Source organism: Mandrillus leucophaeus, unplaced genomic scaffold, assembly GCF_000951045.1.
Source record: "Mandrillus leucophaeus isolate KB7577 unplaced genomic scaffold, Mleu.le_1.0 Scaffold196, whole genome shotgun sequence".
In the NCBI taxonomy this organism is placed as follows: Eukaryota; Metazoa; Chordata; class Mammalia; order Primates; family Cercopithecidae; genus Mandrillus; species Mandrillus leucophaeus.
Genome location: NW_012101987.1, coordinates 573,201 through 599,203, shown reverse-complemented (window position 1 = coordinate 599,203; position 26,003 = coordinate 573,201). Strand labels below are relative to the sequence as shown.

The 26,003-nt window shown below is 39.3% G+C and overlaps 1 protein-coding gene across 3 annotated transcripts in view; it reads left to right on the top strand.

Moving 5' to 3' along the window:
- Positions 1 to 19,762, top strand: part of LGR5 (leucine-rich repeat containing G protein-coupled receptor 5) — a 146,702-nt gene extending 126,940 nt beyond the window's left edge. For all 3 annotated transcript variants that reach the window (XM_011978514.1, XM_011978513.1, XM_011978512.1), the window contains 10 exons: positions 62 to 133; positions 290 to 358; positions 499 to 570; positions 5,151 to 5,216; positions 6,503 to 6,574; positions 11,390 to 11,461; positions 12,264 to 12,389; positions 13,724 to 13,869; positions 15,913 to 15,996; positions 17,097 to 19,762. In XM_011978514.1, the coding sequence (XP_011833904.1) occupies positions 62 to 133; positions 290 to 358; positions 499 to 570; positions 5,151 to 5,216; positions 6,503 to 6,574; positions 11,390 to 11,461; positions 12,264 to 12,389; positions 13,724 to 13,869; positions 15,913 to 15,996; positions 17,097 to 18,184 (1,867 nt within the window). In that variant the 3' untranslated portion in view covers positions 18,185 to 19,762. The remainder of the gene's footprint in view (positions 1 to 61; positions 134 to 289; positions 359 to 498; positions 571 to 5,150; positions 5,217 to 6,502; positions 6,575 to 11,389; positions 11,462 to 12,263; positions 12,390 to 13,723; positions 13,870 to 15,912; positions 15,997 to 17,096) is intronic.
- The last annotated feature ends 6,241 nt before the right edge of the window (positions 19,763 to 26,003 follow it).

Sequence of the window (26,003 nt, the reverse complement as noted above, 5' to 3'; positions counted from 1 at the left end):
ACAGATATTCATCTTTCAAATGTTATACTAAGATATTAATTGCTGTTTGGCTTTCTTTTAGACATTTCTATGACAATCCCATCCAGTTTGTTGGGAGATCTGCTTTTCAACATTTACCTGAACTAAGAACACTGTAAGTTTCTATGTCTCTTACGGATCACTTTCCCTTTACAGGGTTGCTGTGAAAAGCCAGATGAATATTATAGGTTGAAGTCCTTTGAAAATGGCAATAAAAATTACCCCTGTCTAGAATCTTCTGCCAGTAATACTCCTATACTCCTCCTTCTAGGACTCTGAATGGTGCCTCACAAATAACTGAATTTCCTGATTTAACTGGAACTGCAAACCTGGAGAGTCTGTAAGTACTGAGTAGACTCTTGACTTCGCCCAGAACATACACTGCCGCTAGAGCTTGATCAGTCTTAACATCAGTGAGTCAAAATATGTCACTGTGTGATGCCCGAATGAAAGAATTATGTCTGGTTTGTGTTTTAACAGGACTTTAACTGGAGCACAGATCTCATCTCTTCCTCAAACCGTCTGCAATCAGTTACCTAATCTCCAAGTGCTGTGCGTATCAGTAAGGCAATAATGTTGTGTAAACAGGCAACTTCCATTTAGGGGTGAAATGGCAGACATGATTTCAATAATCTCTTTAAGAGAGGAGAAAATTCTTTCCTTGCAGGTCTGCAGGAGGTCAGGCCTCCTTTGCCCTCTTTGGTCCAGGCTCTCTGACATGATCCTGGTAACAATGGTAATGTACCTTTGTTTTCTAAGTCCCAAACAAGCTCCCACTAGACTTTCAGTTGGCACATGTTTTCTTTCAGAAAAGACATGAACAGGCCAAATCACTTTATTTCCCCCTCTAAAGGCTTTGCAGAGCAGAACAAAATAACATAATGGATCAACCACCCAATATGGATGCCAAAATCAAACATTGAGATATCAGATCCACATAATCCTTGATAAAGGTGATCAAACATTCTTCCAATATAGTTGTCAGTGCCATGTTCTAATGTTTCCTGTAATGGTTAAACAGCTTGCATATGTTATTTCTATTGACTTGGGACTTTTTTCCTCTGCCTTTCCCATGTGTTATGAAAACAAGTAGTTTACATGGCTTCAAGGAGCCTTGTTTTGACCTTCCGTTTTCAGCCTTCTCCCTCAACTTCCACTCGACACAATTATTGTCCTCTCAAGCATTGTAGGGACTTAATAAAAGGACTCTTAATCTTTTGCCATGGCACTGCACTCACATAGAAGGCACCTGTGGCAGTTGAGTGCCTGTAAATTCACCATAAGCTTTACTTAGCAGCACTCGGAATGTTAAGTAGATGAACGGGAATGGCTGCTGCTGTGATTCTGCCTTTCCCCAGCCCCAGTCTGTCACTTCAGACTCCAGTTGCTCAATGGGTGTAGTGACACCACTTGGTAGCCTTGGAGTCAGTGATTCACATCTGAAGGAGGGGAGTATAGAGCAAATCTTTCTTCCCCACCCCACCCCATGAAGTGCAGCTACAGATAAGAAAACAGAATTAGAGAAGTTAAATGTTAAAGTCACAAGGCAAGAAAGAAGTGAGTTTGAATTCAAATACAACCAGTTTGATTGAATAACTGAGAGGAAGTGTGTATATATCAGGTGGTAGAAATTTGGGGGACCATGGTAGAATTCTGCCTACCACACCCAGAGCAGGTATAATCATCCCCATTTCTCCAGAAAACTGTCTCAGTTATATGATTAGGATTTTACACACTAGAGCTAGTAAGTAAGGAGCCAGTGTTTAAACTGCATCTGTCTCTGCTATGTCACACCAAGAGTGGTAACCACTCAGGTCTAGAATTGCATGAATTCTAGAGGAGGCTCACTGGCAAAATGACTTTAAAAGCAAAGGCTATGGAGCCAGCTTTTCTGGTTCAAATCCAGACTCTATATGCCAGCATGGGATCTTGAGCACATTATTATTCCTCCTGCAGCTCAGTTTCCCAGTTTATAAAAAGGAGATGTAGCCACTTCCTTCAGAGGGTTCTCATGAGGACTGATTAAATGACTACATGTCAAACAGTTACAGCAGTACCTGGGACACCGTAACTCTCAGTCAGTGTTAGCTTTTATTATATTTCTCACTTCCTTGGAACCATTATTCTTTCCTCAAGTTGGAACTTGAAAAGCCGTCAGGAATACACATAACATTCATGGTAGATCTTGTCATTTTCAAAGCACTTTCACCTATAATAATCATTTCTTCTTCCCAATGACCCTGCAAAATGGTGTCTTCTCATTTAGGAGACCTGAGAAAGATGCCAATGCTTAGCCAGTGTATAAACCAGGTAGAATTAGCTGAAGTTGAGACTAGAACCCAGGAGCCTCACCCCTAGTACAAGGTGCTGTATGTTCTCCTGGAGATATAGATCTGAGAGCTCTCCCGCTTCGGCTAAGTCATCCAGTGAGTACTTGTTACTTGAGGAAATTTCACTGTACGTGCCTAGTTTTGCATCAGGTGCATGGGAATTATTTAGCCCATTCTATAGGCTATGTGTAACATTCCCCACTTACTAGCTGGGTCAACTTAGGCAAGTCATTTCATATCGTATGGTTAGAATCATAGTGCCTCCCTCATAACGTGGCCACAGAGATTAAACCAGATAATACAAATAAAGCTATAAACATGGTACCTTTATATAAGAAGTGCTTGGCAATGGACAAAGCATTCTCTGTTTAATAAATGGTGCTGAGAGAACTGGCTAGCCATATGCAGAAAATTGAAGCTGGATCCCTTCCTTACACTTTATAAAAAAATTAACTCAAGGTGGATTAAGACTTAAATGTACAACTCAAAACTATAAAAACCCTAGAAGAAAATCTAGTCAATACCATTCAGGACATAGGCATGAGCCAAGTCTTTATGATGAAATCGCCTAAAGCAATTGCAACAAAAGCAAAAATTGACAAATGGGGTCTAATTAATCGGAAGAGCTTCTGCACAGCAAATGAAACTGTCATCAGAGCGAACAGACAACTGACAGAATGGGAGAAAATTTTTGCCATCTATCCATCTGACAAGGGGCTGATATCCAGAATCTACAAAGAACTTAAGCAAATTTACAAGAAAAAACAACCCCATTAAAAAGTGGGCCAAGGATATGAACAGATACTTCTCAAAAAAAGACATACATGCAGCCAACAAACATATGAAAAATAGTTCAACATCACTGATCATTAGAGAAATGCAAATCAAAACCACAATGAGATACCATCTCACACCAGTCAGAATGGCAATTATTAAAAAGTCAAGAAACAACAAATGCTGGTGAGGTTGCAGAGACATAGGAATGCTTTTACGTTGTTGGTAGGAATATAATTTCCAACCATTGTGGAAAACAGTGTGGCAATTCCTTAAATATTTAGAACTGGAAATACCATTTGACCCAGCAATCCCATGACTGGGTATATACCCAAAGGAATAGAAATCATTATATTATAAAGATACATGCACATGTATGTTCATTGAAGCACTATTCATCAGTAGCAAAGATGTGGAATCAACCCAAATGCCCACCAATGATAGCCTGGATAAAGAAAATGTGCTACATATACACCATGGAATACTATGCAGCCATAAGAAAGAATCAGATCATGGCCTTTGCGGGGACATGGATGAAACTGGAAGCCATTGTTCTCAGCAAACTAATGCAGGAACAGAAAACCAAACATCGTAAGTTCTCACTTGTAAGTGGGAGCTAAACAATGAGAACAGATGGACACAGGGAGGGAAACCACACTTACTGGGCCTTGCTGGGGGAAGGTGGGAGGGGGAAAGCATTAAGGAAAAAAGCTAATGCATCCTGGGCTTAATACCTAGGTGATGGGCTGATAGGTGCAACAGACCACTATGGCACACGTTTACTCATGTAACAAACCTGTACATCCTGCACATGTACCCCAGAATTTTAAAAAGTAATAATTTTTTTAAAGTGCTTGGTCAGTGTTAGCCATGAAAATCATTAGGTAGAAGGCAACACTATGCCTTTATGTAGAAGGTCTTATGTTCCCTCTATTAAGAGGTAGACGATGAAGGATTATCCCCTTTGCAGCCTGCAGAGATGAGTAAACCAATTATCAGCTTTGATAATATGTGTGCCCATTTTATTATATTCACTACTTTTCAAAAATACATACCATATTAATAATCAGGTATATTTGTGCATAGGTGTGAGGTTTTGGAGGTATTGGGTGGGGGCGTATCTTTCAAACCTTCAGAAAGTTACAAATTTGGGTTTACAGGCAGCTTCATCTGTACTATTTATGCGGAGTAAATGGACTTCATTCCTTTATAAATCCCATTTATTCAATAAGTGTAGGATAAAGTGATCAATTATAAGAATAATTGAAAGCCTCTTAGAAAAAGCATGATTTTCCCATTGCATAGTGGTGATCTGGTTTTAAGAATTAGAATCAGGCATGAAAATGTGTTAGTTGATTAGCTGATAACTTTTAAAACATGAAACAAAATTATTCTTGTATATCTATGTTACGTTATCTACCAACTTTCTTTTCTTTCAAACTTTCTGCAAATTATGATGGCTTGCTTTAGATTAGTTATATTATACTATAAATATGTCCAGATGTTTTTGTTATTCTGTAATTTGTTGAATTTTGGCTGCAGATTTTCTTAGATTCCATTCCCCCGCCTCCTTCTTGTAGTGATTGATTTCAAAGCTCCTGCTGTTTTGAATTGTTAGGTTTTTTTTTAAAGAGTTGATTAGAAAAGAAACAACAATGATTTATCTTAGCTGTAGAAAATGTAGCAGCTCTTAGAGACAGAGGAACAATTATTTAATTTAATTTGTACTCATTGCAGTAAGATAATAGCTAGAGCATTATAGAGAAGTACTAACAGAATATAAATGAATTCATTAAGTAAATTATTTAAAGCAATTAAAGAAGTCTAACGGTTACGTTTCAGTCAACATTTGAATCTACTGGTTAATCCAATAATGCCTGTGACTACCTGCTCCATGTCAGGGCTGTGAAAATGATCAGAGTCTGCCTTTGGGAAATAGAACATCTTGGAGGGAAAAGGAGAGCAAAGCATGTTTCTTTATGATTTATTTGTAACAGATTTTCCCTTTTTGCACCTTCTGTTTTTCAGAGATCTGTCTTACAACCTATTAGAAGATTTACCCAGTTTTTCAGTCTGCCAAAAGCTTCAGAAAATGTAAGTCTAGAAGTCTCTAAGTCAACTAGCAAAACTCAAGAATCAAAATTTGCATTTCTCAGGGTCATTGGTTCATTTACCCTGTAGTTCACCGGGGAGACATGTGATCCTTTTCCTTCTTACACACACAAGGTGTGACTGTGCAGGGTGGTTAGAAAGTTGGGAAACATAGATAATGTTATTTTTTTCATGAACTGTAGCATAATATCAGTAAAACATTTATTATATATCTGCTTTTTTCTCCCCCTAACTCAGGGTACTAGAGAATTGGGTATGTTTGGGCTTTGAAATTTTTCTTATTTTAGAAGTACAATCAAACTTACATATCCAATAAGTGGTGTTATTTTTTAATATGTGCGGACTTGGGTTTGTTGGTGTGTTTGTTTCACAATAGTCAACTTTAGGGGAAGGCCATATTTGTCATATTTAAGGTGCTACAGATGCTACTTATGCATGAAACCCTTTAGAATTCCTCTCTTAATATTGACTCTGCTACAAAACATCAGCCTTGTTGTTTTGTCTTTGTTTTTGATTTTTCTTGAGACAGAGTCTTGCTCTGTCGCCCAGGCTGGAGTGCAATGGCGTGACCTCGGCTCACTGCCACCTCCACCTCGTGGGTTCAAGTGATTCTCCTGCCTCAGCCTCCCGAGTAGCTGTGATTACAGGCACCCGCCACCGTGCCCGGCTAATTTTTTGCATTTTTAGTAGAGACGAGGTTTCACATGTTGGCCAGGCTGGTCTCAAACTCCTGACCTCGTGACCTGCCCACCTCGGCCTCCCAAAGTGCTGGGATTACAGGCGTGAGCCACCGCATGCGGACAGCCTTGTTTTATAGTCACACTTCAGTTTTGATCAGAACAATATTAACCATCTATCCCTTCACACTTAGTTTTTCTCTCAATGCCTTTGGGTGCTTAAGGGAAAAAAAACAAAGCAAATCTATCTGTAAAAGGCAAAGAATCTACCCTCCTGAAGACCCTCAAAGAATCCAAGAAAGACTCAGAAGGCAGCATGAGAAGAGTCCTCCAGTGTTTTGAATGATGATTGCATGTTTGGAATATGGTTTTACGTCCTTCCAAGCAAACTAGCTCCTTTGAAACAGACAATACTTGAGTGTGTAAATGGTAATGTTCTTTTTTAAACAAACAAAAACCAGTCACTTGATAGATACACTTCATGTGTTCCTTTGATTGAGGGCAGGTAGTCCCTCTATAAAAGTTATCTGAAGTCTGTAATCTTTGAAACCAGTAACTTTGAAATCAATCTTTGGAACCCTGTCATTTCAGTGACCTAAGACATAATGAAATCTACGAAATTAAAGTTGACACTTTCCAGCAGTTGCTTAGCCTCCGATCTCTGTGAGTATCACCTCCCAGTGCGTTCCCCAGCACAGAGCATGGCCTTCCCCTAACGCTTTATTTTCATTGTGTGCTATTCTGGTTGGACTTTTGTGCGTATATTTGCTATGAGACAGCAAGTATTTTGCTTCTAGTAATTTCCAAGAATAAATCTAAAACTAGTAAGTTTGCAATTATGCTCTCTACCAGTCAGCAGGCAGGAAGTTTTAATGAAGAAGAAGGAGGCTAAGCTGTTGACTAGCCTACTCTGTTTTCTGTCCACAACCTGGAATCAACAGGAAACATTTTACATGCAAAAATGGGATAATCACATAATTCTATCTGCCTGCTTTTTTTTCCTGGTTAAGCAGTTTTTCAACGTGTGTCTCAAAGTGCTTAATAATCACCTGGAGGAGACTAAAAAATACAGACTCCAGACCCTTATCTGCCTCATGAGTTAGAATCTCTGGAGTGGGAACTGGGAATCTGCATTTTAACAAGTACACTAAGGTTTGAACACAGCTGTTCTAGGAAACACTTCTGTTGCTCAGGCAACTAAGATTTGTAAATACTTGTATTTAATTCCATTTTATGATTGAAATGTTATATATTAAGTTTTTTTTAACTTACTAGCAGATTATTTTGCGAAATAACAGTTAAAACTTTTCAATACTGAAACTGGATTTCAACATGATTTTGATGAATGGTGATGATAGGTAATGTTTAAACTACAGTACGTTTGTTAAAAACCTTTCTCTTTTGTTGACTTCTAAAGTTGTTTTTTGTCCTTAAGAGACTATACGTTTGGTAAAATAATACTATTCCTCAAAAGACTTTAAATTTACTTTTAAGAGTCACTTTCTCCCAAAAGTTTACCAGAATAACATCTTGTTCTTAATTTCGTTGTGTTGCCCTTCTCTTACTTTTGGTTGAAATCTACTTATGTAATGTTTTACTTTTAAAAAACAAAGAGGTGTAAAAGGAAAATACTTTTATGATTTCTCTTATTCACCCTGGCTGCCCCAAAAGTCAGTTCTATATTAAAAGTCAGGTGGATCACGAAGTCAAGAGCTCGAGACCAGCCTGGCCAACATGGTGAAACCCCATCTGTACTAAAAATACAAAAAATTAGCCGGGCATGGTGGCATGTGCCTGTAGTCCCAGCTACTCAGGAGGCTGAGGCAGGAGAATTGCTTGAACTCAGCCAGTGGAGGTTGCAGTGAGCCGAGATCACGCCATTGCACTCCAGCCTGTGACAGAGCGAGACTCTGTCAAAAAAAAAAAGGCGATCTCTAAAGATACCAAAAGAATGTGACACAGACTCTGAAGAATAAATATCTGAATCCCCCTGAATTCCTCCTTCCCCTGTGACCTCACATTCAATCATTCATCAATTCATCCTCTCCACTCCTCTACCACAGGCCCTTAATGATTCGTTTGGATCACCGTCGTCCTCCCAACCAGTCCTTCTATCATCTCTCTGCCCATTCATCTTATTCTTTCTTAAATAAATATCTAATCATGTTATTTTCCTGCTTCAAAAACTTTCTAATTATTTTCCCTGTTGTCTTCAAGATCAGACCAAACTTCCCAGCAACACTCTTCAAAATCTGATTCCAGCCTCCTGGTACAGTGTGATCACTCCTCAACACACTCCAGGTCCCTGACACATGAGCCACTGTTTCTCCTATTCCCATTGCCTATAGGATTCCTCGCCACCTGTGACTTTCCGCCTGCCCATTTCACAAGAACAAGATCTTCTATCTTTGGGCCCACTTCACTCTGATGCACTTTGCACATTCTCTACTATAGAACTTAATACTTAGAACTGTCATCAGGTAGACTATGCCATACTTGAAAACAATAAGAACTTTTTTATGTTCCCATAAATTCAAATTTCAGTAAAACTTCCAGCCCAGGGTCTAGTGCAGTGGCTTTTTCATTATTAAGCATTTAAACATGTTCTGAGCACAAGATCAGGGACTGTGAAGTCAGTGTACCTGGGTTTGAATCGCAGCTCGTGAGATTACTCTGTAATTTATTACTCAGGTGACTTATCATACAGTGTCTCTGTTTCCTCATGAGTATAACGAAGGTAAATGATAATACCTACCTCTTAGGGTTGTGGTGAGGGTTATGAGATTAAAACCTGTTAAAAAAAAAAAACAACTCATAAATGTACCCGGCACATTGTAACTATGCAACATTATTATTATGAAAATAAGTATATAGCCCTTGAGGGTTCTAGCAAGAAATAGAAATCATTTAAGATGGTTGAAATGCAGAAATACCATTTGACCCAGCAATCCCATTACGGGGTATATACCCCCAAAAATATAAATCATAATGCTGGGTGCAATGGTTCACACCTGTATTCCCGGCACTTTGGGAGCCTGAAGTGGGCGGAACACTTGAGGTCAGGAGTTCGAGATCAGTGTGGCCAACGTGATGAAACCCTGTCTCTACTAAAAATACAAAAAAATTAACTGGGCATAGTGATGGGTGCCTGTAATCCCAGCTACTCAGGAGGCTGAGGCAGGAGAAACGCTTGAACCTGGGAGGCAGGGGTTGCAGTGAACTGAAATCGCACCACTGCCCTGCAACCTGGGTGACAGAGTGAGACTCCGTCTCAGAAAATATATATGTGTGTGTGTGTGTCATTCTGTTATAAAGATACATGCACACATATGTTCATTGCAGCACTATTCTCAATAGCAAAAACATAGAATCAACCCAAATGCCCACCAATGATAGACTGGATAAAGAAAATGTGGTACATATACACCACAGAATACTATGCAGCAATAAGAAGGGATAAGATCATGTCCTTTACAGGGACATGGGTGGAGCTAGAAGCCGTTATTCTCAGCAAACTAACACAGGAACAGAAAACCAGACACTGCATGTTCTCACTTATAAGTGAGAGCTGAACAATAAGAACACATGGGTACAGGGAGTGGGATACCACACACCAGGGCCTATCAGGGTGGCAGGGGGAGGGAAAGCATCCGGATAAATAGCTAATGTATGCAGGGCTTAATACCTAGGTGATGGGTTAATAGGTGCAGCAAACCTAGCATGGCATATGTTTACCTATGTAACAAACCTGCATGTTCTCCATGTGTATCCTGCAACTTAAAATTAAATTAAATTTTTAAAAAAGACGGTTCAAATGAAAAGACACTTACATAGGTGCTGGCAGGGAACAAGCAAAGGATAGGTATGCAGCAACCAGTAACATCTGGGGCTAGAGTCACAGGGAGGAAATGATGTTTCCAGGACACAGAAAGAGCTTAAGCATGGAGAAGTGTTCCAGCCCTTGAGAAGTCTGTAGCTGCCGTGAGAGAGATGGTTCCAAAACAGGGAAGAGAAGACCATGAGGGCCCTGACCTCCCTTTCCTCCTGGGGCTTCTCCTGAGAATACAACTGAGGCCATTAGGGAGCTCTGGGGATGCAGCCTGCAGAATCAGCCCCAGGCACAGAGCAGGGCAGGAAAGCAGAAAATGACTCCTCTGGGGCTGCTGGGAGGATTCCAGCACACAGGCTCATGAATTGAAAAGGAATTACAGGCCTTTGAACATATAAATTCTCACATATTTACTTAAACCCCAGTCAAATCACTCTAAGCACCATGGCAGGACTTGGCCTACATTCCAGATATTCTGCTCTGTGAAGCTCTCCCAGGGCACCGTGATCTACTTAAAGCTGCCAAAAAGACTCTGACAGATGGTATTACTTGCTCACCTCAGTGACACGTATTTCTTGAGCAGCTCAACAGAAGACAGTCTTCTCACTCAATTACCCAAAGCCCAGCCGCCATTTGTAGCTTTTCTGCCTTCCATACATTTCCTTCCCTTGTTAGCTGCAATTTTCTTCTGTTCTGGGATCAAGGAAAAGACTTCTAGTTTCCTCCAGGAAAGGAGGACAGGTCCCTAAGGAACCTTTCAAATGAGAATGTAAATATTTTGTGCATACCATTTATTAAGGTAACCCTGGAGCCCAATATCATCAACTTTTCTACACTTGAGAAAAGTTGACTTTGTTTACTTTCAGTTCTCTCAAATGCCTACATCTTAGTTACCATTGTCAGTCATTTACAAAAATTAAAAATCTTAAATTCATCCTTCCTTTTTAAAAATGTAGTTCTTATTCCTGATAAATTATCGACAGAAGTTTTTGCAAAAGATTTTTATTCCTACTTAATTATCTGCAGTTCATTACGTGTACATGGGAAGTGAATTTTATTTCCCCATAAACTGTACTTTTTCTTTACTATCAAAGAATTTTATTTCTAACATATGTTGGCCCCCATTTTATTCATATCCTGGCTAATAATTTACTTGTCAGTATCCTTCCTGGAAATTTTCTTGAAAGCATCTTTGTGTTTCTCTCAAGGCCTAACATATACGAGTGATGTGCCCACATTTTTTTGAGTTTCATTACACATCCAAGGACATTTTGTAATTTAAAACTTACTTGTCAGACGAAGAGACTCAGAAGTTTCTGTCCCTTCCCACACTGCTACAACCACTCATTTTAGAAAGGCCCTAATAAAATTTTACAACCATATTAAAGTTAACCTTTTAGCAAGAGTAAAAACCAAAATATCCACCTGAATGATGTTTCCTTAATTGGTTTTAACAAGCTTGATTTAAAGTTCTCTCATTAGTCATTTTATACCACTAACATCTTAATCTGAAGGGCAGTTTGATAAGTTAATTGTTTCTGATCTGAATGGAAATTAAATTAATTTTGGTAGAAGACTGAATGCCTATAATAAAACTTCACATGTTCTTGATTCTATTTAATTCTCTCATTTGCCTTTTTTCAAAATAGGAATTTGGCTTGGAACAAAATTGCTATTATTCACCCCAATGCATTTACCACTTTGCCATCCCTAATAAAGCTGTGAGTATTCCATAACTTGTTTATGCCATGTCTCTTAATAATTGGGGACCATCTAGTTCATTTTAAAAGTTGGTTTTGTTGAAGAAGCTGGAAATGCGCAGATGACCTGCCCTCTGTGTTCTCCGTGCCTAGAACTTGTCAGAGCCAAGGAGGAGTTCTGCTCCTCCAGGGCCACATGGGCCCTTAAGTGGATAATTGATCTGGGTGACACCTGGTTCTCATTATTCAGCCAAAGTTTTTTATTCTTGCTGAGTAATCAGGTGGAATGGAATAAGATGTCAGTTCAGGTCTGAAGGGCTTCCATTTTATTTTATGCCATTTTGACTGATAGAGAACCTTCCCGTCCCTTCCCTGCTCCAACTTCCCATCTCTTGCTCCTTCCTCTCCCCGTCTGTTATCTAATAAAGAAAGAAGAAATTGGTTAGACAGAAGTTAGAAGAGGAACGGGAGTAAATACACCCCCTACACTTTTTACTTCTCCCTTCTAATCTAGTCAGCATCACTTTTCAAATTAAATATAGCACCTTCCCCTTGATTTTAGACGTCCCCACCTGACAAAATGAAGCTGAATATAGAACAATTTGAATACAATTAAAACCTTTTCTCCCCTGCAATCCTGACTGTGAATAGAAAAGTTATCCCTAGCTAAACCAAAATGGTTACTTTCACCGTTAAGAGTAAGGACCCTGCTTAGAAGTTTTTATTGAGTAGTTTAACGATCATTAGGTTGTTGGTTTTTTTTTAACATAAATGTTTTATGCTAACATAGACTAAAAGCCAATTGTTATTTGATGTTTTGCAGGGACCTATCGTCCAACCTCCTGTCGTCTTTTCCTGTAACTGGGTTACATGGTTTAACTCACTTAAAATTAACAGGAAATCATGCCTTACAGAGCTTGATATCATCTGAAAACTTTCCAGAACTCAAGTGAGTTTGTCATTAAAACTAATAAGATGCATTTGTGGTCATGTGAAATAATAGATGTATTATAGTGGTGTTCTAAATTTATGAGGTCGTGAGACCCTTTTGAATTGCATTTCATGCCCTCAAGTCTCCTAACCCTGGAGCATTGTTAGGACAAGCCCTGCAGTGGGAAAATGTATCCTCCTGACCATATTTCCTTTCCTTCTCAAAGATGCCTCCCAGAATCAGAGTTCATTGGAGGAGTTTGAAAACCATTGATCCGTGGGATATATATAAACTAGGGCATGTCATTAAATAATGTTATAACATTACTCTACTCTTGTCTACAATTTTTAATTTAGCTTGTATGTATCTAATAAAATGTACTAAATTAATATTTGAGGACGTAATGCTGCTTAAAATTGGTTATGCTTATTATTGACAAAGAGGTATCTTGAAAGATTATGTATTTTTTAACCCATGGTAGTTTTTACATACTTTTAAAATTATGAAAATAATAAAACCCCAAAAGAGAGTTGGGAAAGTATAAGAGAGAACAAAAATCTTTTTTTTAATTTTTAATGTTTTTATTTTTTATGGTTACATAGTTGGTGTATATATTTATGGGGCATATGAAATGTTTTGATACAGGCATGCAATATGTAATAAGCACATCATGGAAAATGGGGTATCCATCCCCTCAAGCATTTATCCTTTATGGTACAAACAATCCAATTACACTATTTATTTTAAAATGCCCAATTAAATTATTATTGACTACAGTCACCCTGTTGTGCTATTGAATAGTCAGTGTTATTTATTCTTCCTATTTTTGTACTCATTAACCAGCCCCACCTCCCCAAAAGTCTACCCTTCCCAGTCTCTGTTAAGCATCCAAGAACAAAAATCTTGAAAATGCCCCCCAAATAACATTTTAAAGTTACTTCCTTCCAAGCTTTGTTTCCAGTGCGTTTTTAATTGTTAGACTCAAAATGTGCATAGAAATAGATGTCATATTTTAGTCACTTATTCTGCCATAAGCAGTTTTTCATGTTGCTACAATTTTTCCTAGCAGTCATTTTTTTAACCTTTTTATTTTGGAAATTTTCCATCATTTGAGTAATGGAAGTTGCATCCCTCAGCTTCAGCAATTAAGATTTCATAGTGATCATTTTTAATAACTTCATTGTTTTTATAAATAGCACTGTAATGAACACCTTTATGCCTATAACTTATATTTTGGATTATTTATTTAGGCTAAAATCCAAAGGTAGAATAATTGGGTGAAAGAAGATGAATACTATATTTAATTATCCGTTTCTTTAAGTGTTTTTTGTTTGGGTTTTGTTCATTTAAAGGATTATAGAAATGCCTTATGCTTACCAGTGCTGTGCATTTGGAGTGTGTGAGAATGCCTATAAGATTTCTAATCAATGGAATAAAGGTGACAACAGCAGTATGGACGACCTTCATAAGAAAGATGCTGGAATGTTTCAGGTTCAAGGTAGGACTTGCTATGCCATGGTAATGAAATTGTATTGTGTTCAATGGAACACATGAAAATGAATTACGTTCGATGAAAAGCCATCGAACAGGCCGGGCGTGGTGGCTCACACCTGTAATCCCCAACACTTTGGGAGGCCAAGGCAGATGGATCACTTGAGGTCAGGAGCTTGAGACCAGCCTGGCCAACATGGCGGAACCCTATCTCTACCAAAAATACAAAAAAATTAGCCAGGCATGGTGGCACATGCCAGTAATTCCAGGTACTTGGGAGGCTGAGGCATGAGAATCGCTTCAACCCAGGAGGCAGGTTGATCCCAAAGCAAGCTGAGCTGAGATTGCACCACTGCACTCCAGCCTGGGCAACAGAACAAGACTATCTCAAAAAAAAAAGAAAAAAATAATTATCAAACAGATTATCTGAACTTCAGACAAGTCCTTGTACCTCAGCAAATTGTGAATAAATCCCACTTTTTAAAGACTACCTGAGAAAGAGAAAACTCGCTCAGGATTCATTCTAAAATTTCATCTGTTCTGTAGGTGAATTCTTATATTTATATTTATAATTAGATTCCCACTTAGCATATACTGTCCTCAGGGGTGATTACTGACATGGTGTTTCCATCAGCTTTTTAAAGGGTGCTATTTCGGAGGATGCCTTTTTCATACACACTTCAGAACCTTTTTCTCCAGAAGACAAAATCCATTTTCATTCTTATGGCCTGGAAGGAGTGAAAGATATAAACATTTTAGATTCCTTCGTATTTCAGCAGAAGGGCTTAAGAATCCTACTTTTTGTCCCACTGATTCTAAATGATTCTCCTCCCCTACCCCACCCTGGGGTATCTGTCCGGAAGGTGAAATGAGATAATGTCTGTAAAGCTTGGCTTTCCTTGAATTAAGACGTTACCTAAACAGACAACAATGCCTCTCAAACCACACCTGTGGTAATGAGGAGGCGCTTTGGGCACCACCCCCTGCCTTCCCTGCCAACCCTGCAAGTTTGCACAAAGTCTAAACAGACTAAACAGAAGGATGGCTTCTCACCCTTTGGGCCTTAATGGTTTGTTGATTCCAAAGCAAGTATGATTCAGTCTGTCGGCAGATAACCTTACCAGGTTTTCCTGTCTGCATATCTGTTTAAGGAACTGATATCTTGGTCCTTGCCTTTTTTGTTTTAGGCCACAGCATGCGTCTTGTTCTTGTTCTTGCTTCAGTTTTTGCTCCTCCTGCCTCACCCACTCTAATGTCTCTCAAAAATGTTCACTCAAAAAATAAAAACACAAGCAAAAAGTTATTAGAGAGCCTACTTTGTGCCAGGCACTGTTCTAGGCCTTGAAAGCACACAATGAACAACAGAGAGAGACAGTCATTCATGGAGTTTATTTTCAAAAGCAGTGATTCTCAACCCTGGACCACATATTAGAATCACATAGCAACTTTTAAAAAAAATTGGTCCCCAATTCCCACATGAGACCAATTAAATCTGTGTCTTTGGGGAAATATGTTAGATCACAAAACTCCTATTTCATGGATAGCTAAACCAAGCACCGAGTAGTTACTTGATTTGTCCTCTGTTATGCAGAATTCCCCAGGGAAGATTGAAACTTACTGTATCTGATTCTCCCTCTGGTGTTCAGAGAACACAGCCTAGAACGTTTGCACTATAGCTATTGTAGTGTTAGAAATTTGGATAAAGTGGTTTCTGCTCTGAATGAAGAGGCCCATAGCCTCCTCTAATTTAGCCCTTCAATGTGGGAACATCATGAGCTGCAGGGAACAAGAGCAGAATGGGAGAGTTTAGATGTTATACCCGGAGTCTTGGGTCACTCTCCCTCATCGCCAGTTGTACTAGAATAGTATGTCACAGCAGCTTGAGTCGAACATCCAAAGGCAACTTTATAAGGGACTTGCAAGAAAGCTAGAGCACAAGGAATTTGTGACAGTTCATGTCTCCAGAATAACCCAGGACTCTCCACTCTGGGATTTGGTCCCTTGAAAAGAGAGGCAGAACTAATCATTCCGGGACTTCTTGTGCCTGCAGATGAACGTGACCTTGAAGATTTCCTGCTTGACTTTGAGGAAGACCTGAAAGCCCTTCATTCAGTGCAGTGTTCACCTTCCCCAGGTGAGAAAGGTATCAAAACTTCCTCAACAGTCCTCAGGGGTGATTACTGACATGCACCACTGATTCTGAGTCCATGAAAAACAATGCAGCTATACTTTAAAAGCCAAATCTGTGCCAGCTATGCAGCTCATCAGTAACCCTCCCCATAGTGGCCTGTCAAATACAAATGTTCATTCCCTGGAGTTTTCACTTGCCAATAGGATTGAGGTGGGAGGACTTTTGATTTAACTTAATGTAAACTAAAGAATCAAGTATGCTGTTAGAGGTATATGTAATTTTAAAAATGATATTAGCAATTTACCCTGAAATAGTATGCTATAATCTTGTTTTGTGTAATCACTGACTTTTGAAAGTGACTTAGGTTTTTCTTACAAATAACTATTTGGTAAAAGTAAATAATAGTTTGTACAGATAGGAAGGAAGGAAGGAAGGAGAAGGAGGAGGAGGAGGAGGGGGGAAGGGAAGAAAGGAAAGGAAAGAGGAAGGGGAGGGGAAGAGATGGGAAGGGAGGGGAGGAAAGTGAAGTTGAATTCACTTAATAGTTTGTCCCATTCCAAAAAACAGGATGAGCCAGTTGAAAAAAGACAACTAGGAAGAGTTGACATTTTATTTTTAATGAATAGATTGTTCCTTGCTCCCTAACCTCAAATTTTAATCTAAAACTAAGATGATATTTTCATGAAACGTACGTTCATAATATTATGGAGTATTTCCCTGGGATTCTCCTTGTCTGCCTATGGAAACTTGTGGAAATATTCTGAAAAGTTATGTAATGAAAAGTCCAGGAGATCTGGCTTTTTACCTGGCGCCAACACAGCTGTATCTTAGGGACTTCAATCAAGTGATCAAAATTCTCCATTCTCATTTCTCCATCAATACCCTGGAACAGGAGCACCTGGTGTACTCACCCAGCTAGTGCTGCAGAAGATCCAGGGTGACAGTGGCTTGAGATAGTGGAGCATGCACATGGGCAGTGTGTGTTATCAGGCTGTTTTTGACCACTATCTCTTGGCATCCTAAATAAAGAGACAAAAGGGTAATTCAGCAAAAGTTGTAAACCCTAATTTGATACTCAATCTTTTCCTTCCTTGGACTTCTAGGCCCCTTCAAACCCTGTGAACACCTGCTTGATGGCTGGCTGATCAGAATTGGAGTGTGGACCATAGCAGTTCTGGCACTTACTTGTAATGCTCTGGTGACTTCAACAGTTTTCAGATCTCCTCTGTACATTTCCCCCATTAAACTGTTAATTGGGGTCATCGCAGTGGTGAACATGCTCACGGGAGTCTCCAGTGCTGTGCTGGCTGGTGTGGATGCATTCACTTTTGGCAGCTTTGCACGACATGGTGCCTGGTGGGAGAATGGGGTCGGTTGCCAAGTCATTGGTTTTTTGTCCATTTTTGCTTCGGAATCATCTGTTTTCCTGCTTACTCTGGCAGCCCTGGAGCGTGGGTTCTCTGTGAAATGTTCTGCAAAATTTGAAACGAAAGCTCCCTTTTCTAGCCTGAAAGTAATCATTTTGCTCTGCGCCCTGCTGGCCTTGACCATGGCCGCAGTTCCCCTGCTGGGTGGCAGCGAGTATGGCGCCTCCCCTCTCTGTCTGCCTTTGCCCTTTGGGGAGCCCAGCACCACAGGCTACATGGTCGCTCTCATCTTGCTCAATTCCCTTTGCTTCCTCATGATGACCATTGCCTACACCAAGCTCTACTGCAATTTGGACAAGGGAGACCTGGAGAATATTTGGGACTGCTCTATGGTGAAGCACATTGCCCTGTTGCTCTTCACCAACTGCATCCTATACTGCCCCGTGGCTTTCTTGTCCTTCTCCTCTTTACTAAACCTCACATTTATCAGTCCTGAAGTAATTAAGTTTATCCTTCTGGTGATAGTTCCACTTCCTGCATGTCTCAATCCCCTTCTCTACATCCTCTTCAATCCTCACTTTAAGGAGGATCTGGTGAGCCTGGGAAAGCAAACCTACTTCTGGACAAGATCAAAACACCCAAGCCTGATGTCAATTAACTCTGATGATGTCGAAAAACAGTCCTGTGACTCAACCCAAGCCTTGGTAACCTTTACCAGCTCCAGCATTGCTTATGACCTGCCTCCCAGTTCCGTGCCATCACCAGCTTATCCAGTGACTGAGAGCTGCCATCTTTCCTCTGTGGCATTTGTCCCATGTCTCTAATTAATATGTGAAAGAAAATGTTTTCAAAAGTTGAGAACCTGAAAATGTGAGATTGAGTATATCAGAGCAGTAACTAATAAGAGCTGAGGTGAAACTCGGTTTAAAAACCAAAAAAGAATCTCTCAGTTAGTGAGAAAAGGCTGAAAACCTATTGATACTTGAGAGTGAATATAAGTCTAAATGCTGCTTCTATAATTTGTTCAGCTAAGGGATAGATTGGTCACACTATTTAAGTGAGCCCAGATCAGAAAAGCAGATTGAAATTTCCTTTAGAAAAGATTCTCCATGATTTGAATTGCATTCTCTTTAAACTCACCAATGTAATCATTTTGGGAGGAGGGAGAACCCACTTACTTTCCAAAAATGGGTTTATTTAAACCTACAAACTCAAGAGGTTGTTGGGGGAATTAGGAAAATAAGGGTTTTCAATGAACTGCATTACTAGGTAGAGGCTGTGATCCACAGGATTTCATTCTAATGACCATGTGAAGATGTCTGAGCCCTCCTTTGCCTTTCCTCAGAAAGGATCCTTCCAAGGCACCAATCCCTTGGATGGATAATGTAAGGTATTGTTAACTCACTCATATTGAGATCATTTTGGAGATACCAGGTTTTATATATCAGCACTAGATAGTTCCACCCTCATGAAATAAAACTGCTTACAAATATTTTGAAAGGAAAATTGACCGAAATTCTTAAATTGTTACTAAGGCAATCATGCACAGGTGATGTATGTCTTATCTGATTTGCTTTTAACTCCTTGGTGCTCAAAGCTCAGAAGGGAATTCCACTGCCAGCAATGAACATACCTGGAAAAGACAGTAAGCAATTTTTTATTTTTTATTTTTTTTTCCTGGGTTAGTAAATAATTTTTGCAAGAGCTTTTATCAGTTGATTCAAACTGATGTGTATCTTAATGATCAAATGTGCACATGACATAAATTAAGTCCACTGATACAACTTCTCACAATGCCTCTCTAGCAGCTCTGGCAAACCCAATATCTGACACCACTTTGGACTCAAGAGACTCAGTAACATATTATCCTGTTTATTTAGCTTGGTTTTAGCTGTGTTCTCTCTGGATAACCCACTTGTGTCAGGAACATTACTTCTCTGCTTATTCGATATTAATACTGTGTTAGGTATTTTAAGAAGCAAGTTATTAAATAAGAAAAGTCAAAGTATTAATTCTTACCTTCTATTATCCTATATTAGCTTCAATACATCCAAACCAAATGGTTGTTAGGTAGATTTATTTTTATATAAGCATGTTTATTTTGATCAGATGTTTTAACTTGGATTTGAAAAAATACATTTATGAGATGTTTTATAAGATGTGTAAATATAGAACTGTATTTATTACTATAGTAAAGGTTCAGTAACACTAAGGACCATGATAATGATAATAAACCTTGTACAGTGGCATATTCTTCCATATATATTGCATTTCTCTGTCCATTTTCTTTAAATTCATGAACTGTATATATGTAAATATATAGTACTTGTAAATAGATTCTAAATTTGCTTTTCTATTGGGTAAAAAATAAATTTGTAATAAAATGTGACTATAAAACAAAATATTTTCAAGTCTATTTATTGAGCCCACAGGCAGATATATAGTCTCCTAAATGTTTTTAAGTTTTGGAGTGTAAGTACCTTTGCTATTTAAGTGTTAATATTTGTTCTTAATACTCTAAATATATGGGACTTATCTTAAAAAATCAATATTTCACAAAACAAATCAAAATATCATTACCAACTCCTGAATTGTTTATGATTGATAACGCCATTTTGTCCTGACTGTTGTGAAGCTTATGATAGTTTGGATTTTATAAGCTAGAACTTTTTTTGGTCTCAAACCTCTTTTGCAATGTAAGAAAAAAACCTCACAATTAGAAAGAAATATATGAATAACAAATCAACCTTAAATAATTCATTTGATGATTATGTCAAGGCCAAAACATGAGGACATGCAATTCCCAGGGCACAAAGAAATGCACTGTTCCCCTTCAGTCCCCATCCCCAAAAACATGAGAAACGAAATTATTTTTCTAGACATCTGTGCCAGACCTTACCAACTCCAGTGGTGATTCCCACCCTCCTTGCATGGATTGCAAAATGAAACCATCAAGTACTGGTAAGAGGCACAGTATTATTGCTAAAATTAACATGTTTACGGAGCACCCACAGGGCACCTGGCACTGAGTTTTCCACCTACCCATCAGACTTAACCACATGCCCAAACCTAGCTAACAGGTATCCAATGGGATCCTCTCTTGTGCAGTCCATGCTTGGCTTGGCTTGGCTTATCTTCAGGGGAAACAAGAGCTCACTCCTGCTACTCTCACACCTCTTAGCCCAGGCAGCAGATATAAAAGTTGCCTCTAGAGCAATGCATCTCATTCTTTCTTTTTAATATTTTTAATATACTTGCCCAAAGTCAGGAACAAGTCCTGGCAGCCCCTTTGTCTCCCACTCAAGAAAACACAAGACAGTAATGTAATTAAAAAAAAAAAAAAACAGATACTTAAATTCACTGCAACTTATTTCTTTAGATAAATCCATAGGCTTTATTATTTTATTGACAAAACACTACTCATAATACACCTTACACAAAACACTGACATCTGATAAATGTTCTTCACTCTAATATAGCATAATCAGAAAGAACTTGAATTACATCCACAAATAAATAAATCTACAGTGAAAAGGGGACAGATTGAACAACAGTAAAGAGCAAACCATGGAGCAAATTTGTAAAAACCATAAACTGTGAACTAGCTTAAAGTAAGGGAGTAACAATTTTGTTTCCAAAAACAGGTTCATTTATTCAACAAATACTGTGCACCATTATGTGCAGTATTCTGTGCACTGGGGATAACAAAAAACAAGGTCTGGAATTCGCATTCCAGTGGAGGGGAGATAGACAATAAACAAATATAAACATGGAAATATCCAATAGGAACATAAATGAAGGAAATAAAGCTATTTTAAATAGTCTGTTGGGAATGATTAGTGTGCTGCTTTAGACGTGGAGCTCAGGAAAGGCCTCTCTGGAAAGCCACCTTTTAAGCTAAGACCTTATGCTCACGATGGAGCTACTTTTGCTTTTGAATTTAACCAGTTACATCAAAAAACTCATTATCTGTAGTCCCTCTCTTCATATGTCACCCATGACAAACTATTTTGAAGGACATTTTAATAAAAAAAATATTAGGTGGCTGTTATCACACACAATTTTTGTTCAACTCTTACTGAAGAGAAAATCATTCTTATATGAAATAAAAAACATCCACTCATTTAGTTTTGGCTAAAAATAGAAAAATGAAGTAGTAAAAGGAAACAAAAGTAGCCACACCCTGTTCATTTAGAACCAGAAAAACTTTAACATACGAAAAAATAACATTGTCCTACTTCTTTGTTAATCTTACCACATTTAGTTCAGGGGCCCATCTGATGAGAAAGAAGTCCTAGACAAATAGACGGGATTGCTGTGACCCTACTAGTTCCATTCATGCTCTTCAGTACTGGAGATTTGATTTTATAGTTCCACTATGCAGATAAAAGAGACTGTCTTCCTACAGGCCACTAAACACTAACCATTTTCTGTCTCAGGCCACAGAGACCCTTAACTACGATTAGGTTATGGTCACTTTTCCTTGCAAGTGAAGTGGGGAGGGGCTGTGTAGCCATATCCCCATTTCAATGTCCTTATGAACATTTCTAAAGATGTTGAACTCAGGTTCTACACTGACTCATTCATCTCACACAAGTTCCTGAAGCCTATCGGGTAGGATGATAAAACTTCAGAAACAGGCAGAAAATGCATGTGATAGGCTGGAGAAGCATCATGGAATACAGGTTCATACCCATTGTGGACATGACTTTCGACTCTAGAGACTGTACTTTACAGGAATGTTGAAAACATGCTACTCCATGAGAACAGTGAATGAAATAGTGAGTGGAATAGGGAAATGATATCCTATCAAATAATAGCCTAAAAAATGGAGAATGTATCACCTGGAGAAAAGCAGGCTAAAGGAAAATATTTAAAATCTTTGAATAATTGAAATTTACTAAGTGCTTTTCTAAGTACCAGCCTATAGTAGGCCAAATAGTAAAATGATTAAACTCAACTGCCAGACAGGCCTGGGTTCAAATCCTACTTCTGTTACCATCTGTGTAATCCTTGGACAAGGTATTTAATTTTTTTCAGCCTCAAATTTCTCCTCAAAAATATGGGCATCATACCACCAGTCTCATAGCATTGGAAATACTAATAACTCAGTGTATATAAAGTTATCATCACACTACCTGAAAAGTATTGAATAGTACGTATTTAATAAATGGATCCTGTCTTTTCTCCCTTTTTTGACAGCCTTATGGAATGAGCAAAGCAGGACTTGTCATTTTGCCAATGAAAATATAGAGTCAGAAGAATAAGTGACTTTCGAAGGTCACAGATGAGGAACTAGGACTAAAACCCAAGTTTCACTTAATAGAACTGAAAAACAGTCGTAGAGTAAGCTGACTTACTCTTTAAGAGAACAAGAACCAACTGGTGAACGATTCAGAGAGACAGATTTGGCTTACCTAAGAAAGATTCCATCAGGTCTCTTGTATACCAAAAAAAACTACCATACTGAGTGAGAAGTTAGATCAAATTACAGCTCACTTTCCGATGACCAACGTTTTGGATGAATGCTTGTTAGTCTTCTCAGAAGGAATGCCAGATCCAGAAGATTGCTGAGGAAGGCAGTGAGACCTTATATCAACATCCTGAAACCAGAGGGTATAGTTGTCACAAGTGGGTGGGCGTTCGTCAGTCCACTCAGCATGGTGAAGGATAAAGACGTGAGATTTAAGCCCACTTGTTACAGACCTGCTGTGCAACACTAGAAAAGTCCCTTCATTGTTTTGGTTCCTGACTGAGTCTGATCTTTGCCCTCAAACTACTGATGAAACAATATCAACTCTTTAAGGTTCTAGCAGGTTTGATGTCTGTTCTTTCTACTGCTCTCTCTCTCTCCAGGTAGTGAGAAGTACAGATAAAAGTCTAGTAAGTCAGAGCCACAGCCCCAAATCACAGAAATACCATCACCAAACAGCAATAGATGGCAAAGTTAAGACATCACACATCAGATTGTCTCTTTAGCTGCTGACAGTCCTCAGATGTCTACCCGTCACTCTATTTGCTGCCTGCCTTCCTTCTTTCTTCGTATCATTTTTGATCCAAGCCTGTAAGTATTAAATTACTGAGAAGAAATATTCAATGACTGTGGTTAGCCTCTTTTGATCATAAGTCATGATGGAGAGTAGAGAGTTACTGGTAGGACACACGTGGAAACAAGAAAAACAGGAATCTGGCCAGGCACGGTGGCTCACGCCTGTAATTCCAGCACTTTGGGAGGCCAAGGCAGGAGGATCACCTGACGTCGGGAGTTCGAGACCAGCCTGGTCAACATAGCGAAACCTCGTCTCTACTAAAAATACAAAAAACTAGCTGGGTGTTGTGGCATGTGCCTGTAATTCCAGCTACTCAGGAGGCTGAGGCAGGAGAATAGCTTGAACACGGGAGGTGGAGTTGCAGTGAGCCGAGATGGGCGACAGAGCGAGACTCCATTTCAAAAAGAAAAAAAGAAATAAAAGAATGGCTACTCCATGGTCAGAGCAGCCCTAATGGCTGCTAGTTGCCCATTTTTATGGTTATTGCTTGATGATATGCTAAACAAGGGGTGTATTATTAATGCCTCCCCTTTTTAGACCATATAGGGTAACCCTGGCGTTGTCATGGTATTTGTAAACTGTCATGATGCTGCATCCACAGAGGATGCGTTAGGGTTTGTGGCTGGAAAACAACGGCAAATATGAGAGCATGGGCTGGATTAGTACCCCCAATCTGCCTCCCTTAGTGAGGAAAATCTGTCTTGGTCCTTGAACCTCTGGATGGCCCAGCCCCCAGGGCTCTGTCCCACAAGGACAATGAACAACCAGATTCTTTCCCTTTTAGAGAAGCAGAAGATTCAAATTGAGGCAAGATGATTAGTAGTAAGTGCATGCCCTCAGGGAAAACCTTGTAGGGGAAGTGTTGGGGAAATGGGCTGAGGTAACAAGCACCAGCAAATAAAGTTATGCCATAGAGAAAAGTTACAGAATTTAGATGATTGGGCTGGGTGGGGTGGCTCACACCTGTAGTCTCAGCACTTTGGGAGGCCAAGGCTGGAGAAGCACTTGAGCCCAGGAGTTTGAGCCCAGGAGCTCGAGACCAGCGTGGGCACTGGGCAACATGGCAAAACTCTATCTCTACAAGAAAAAAAATACAGAATAGAGATGATCAACTGGAAGCAACAGAAGTGTTTGAAGCAAAGACAAAGAAAAATTGGGTCACCATACTGGTGAGAAATCCATAAGGTGAAGGGGACAATAGAAACACTCTATCCCAGGGCTGGGTTAAAGCCTTCCACTTCTTATTTATTTATTTATTTTGAGACAGGGTCTTACTCCCTCACCCAGGATGGAGTGCAGTGGTGTGATCTCGACTCACTGCAACTGTCAAAGGTGTTTGAACCAGAGCAATTCCGTCTCGAATAAGGAGCTGGGTAAAATGAGGCTGAAATCTACTGGGTTGCATTCCCTGATGGTTAAGGCATTCTAAGTCACAGAGGAGATGGGAGGTTGGCACAAAACACAGGTCATAAAGACCTTGCTGCTAAAAGAGCTTGCAGTAAAGAAGCCGGCTAAAACCCACCAAGACCAAGATGGCGACAAGAGTGACGTCTGGTCGTCCTCACTGCTACACTCAGTCAGATCATGAAGGGAAGATGCTTGAACTGAAAGATCAAACAGAATTTTGGCTGGCAATGACACCATGAGAAGCCAAAATTATGTGTAAATTTAAGTTTTGAGAAGTAGAAATGGCCACTACGGTGAGAAAAACAAAAGACTGGGGTAGCAAGCAAAAAGGAGTAGAAGATGCCAAGCAGCTCTAGGAATGATAAAGTTTCTAGACAATTCCATTCCCTGGGTGGCTTGGTCATGGTTTTTGGTCCTATTTTTAGGTGTCTGGGAATTTGCCTGTTGTATTCTTTCAATGAACCCCTTTTATATTTGAACCAGTTTGAAGAACTTTTTGTAGTTGTTATTATCCCTCACAAAAAAACCACTCTCCAACTAAAATGCCCACCCACAACTGTCCAAAACGTTTGTTGGTATAGCTGTATTGTCTTTCCTAAACATCTGGGCAAAATCTTTTAAGCCTTTCTTCCCCAGCTTAGTTACAGTTTCCATTGCCACAGGGGACATACAGCAGGAAACCACTGACCCTTCCGTGAATCATCATTCTATCCCTCATTTGCTATGGTCACTTGCTCTGTTCATTACATTAGATATATTTATGCAACTTCCAAAACAAAGTAGGCATTTACATATAATACATACAGTACATACAGATGGAATTTTTTTTTTTACCTTGTGAAAGGAAAATAAGTAAATAATAAATACATAAATAAATACATCTTGGAAATCTTGGTACCCCAAAATCACTAAGCTAAAGGGAAAAGTCAATTTGGGAACTGCTTAGGGCAAACCTGCATCCCATTCTACTCAAACTCATCCCTCTGCTCATTGAGAGAAATGCATATCTGATTGCCTCCTCTGGAAAGGATACTCAGAAACTTGAAAGAGTGCAACCATTTGTCTCTCACTTACCTGTGACCTGGAAGCCCCCTCTCTGCTTGAGTTGTCCCACGTTTCGGGACGGAACCAATGCACATCTTACATATGTTGATTGAGATGTCTCATGTCTCCCTAAAATGCATAA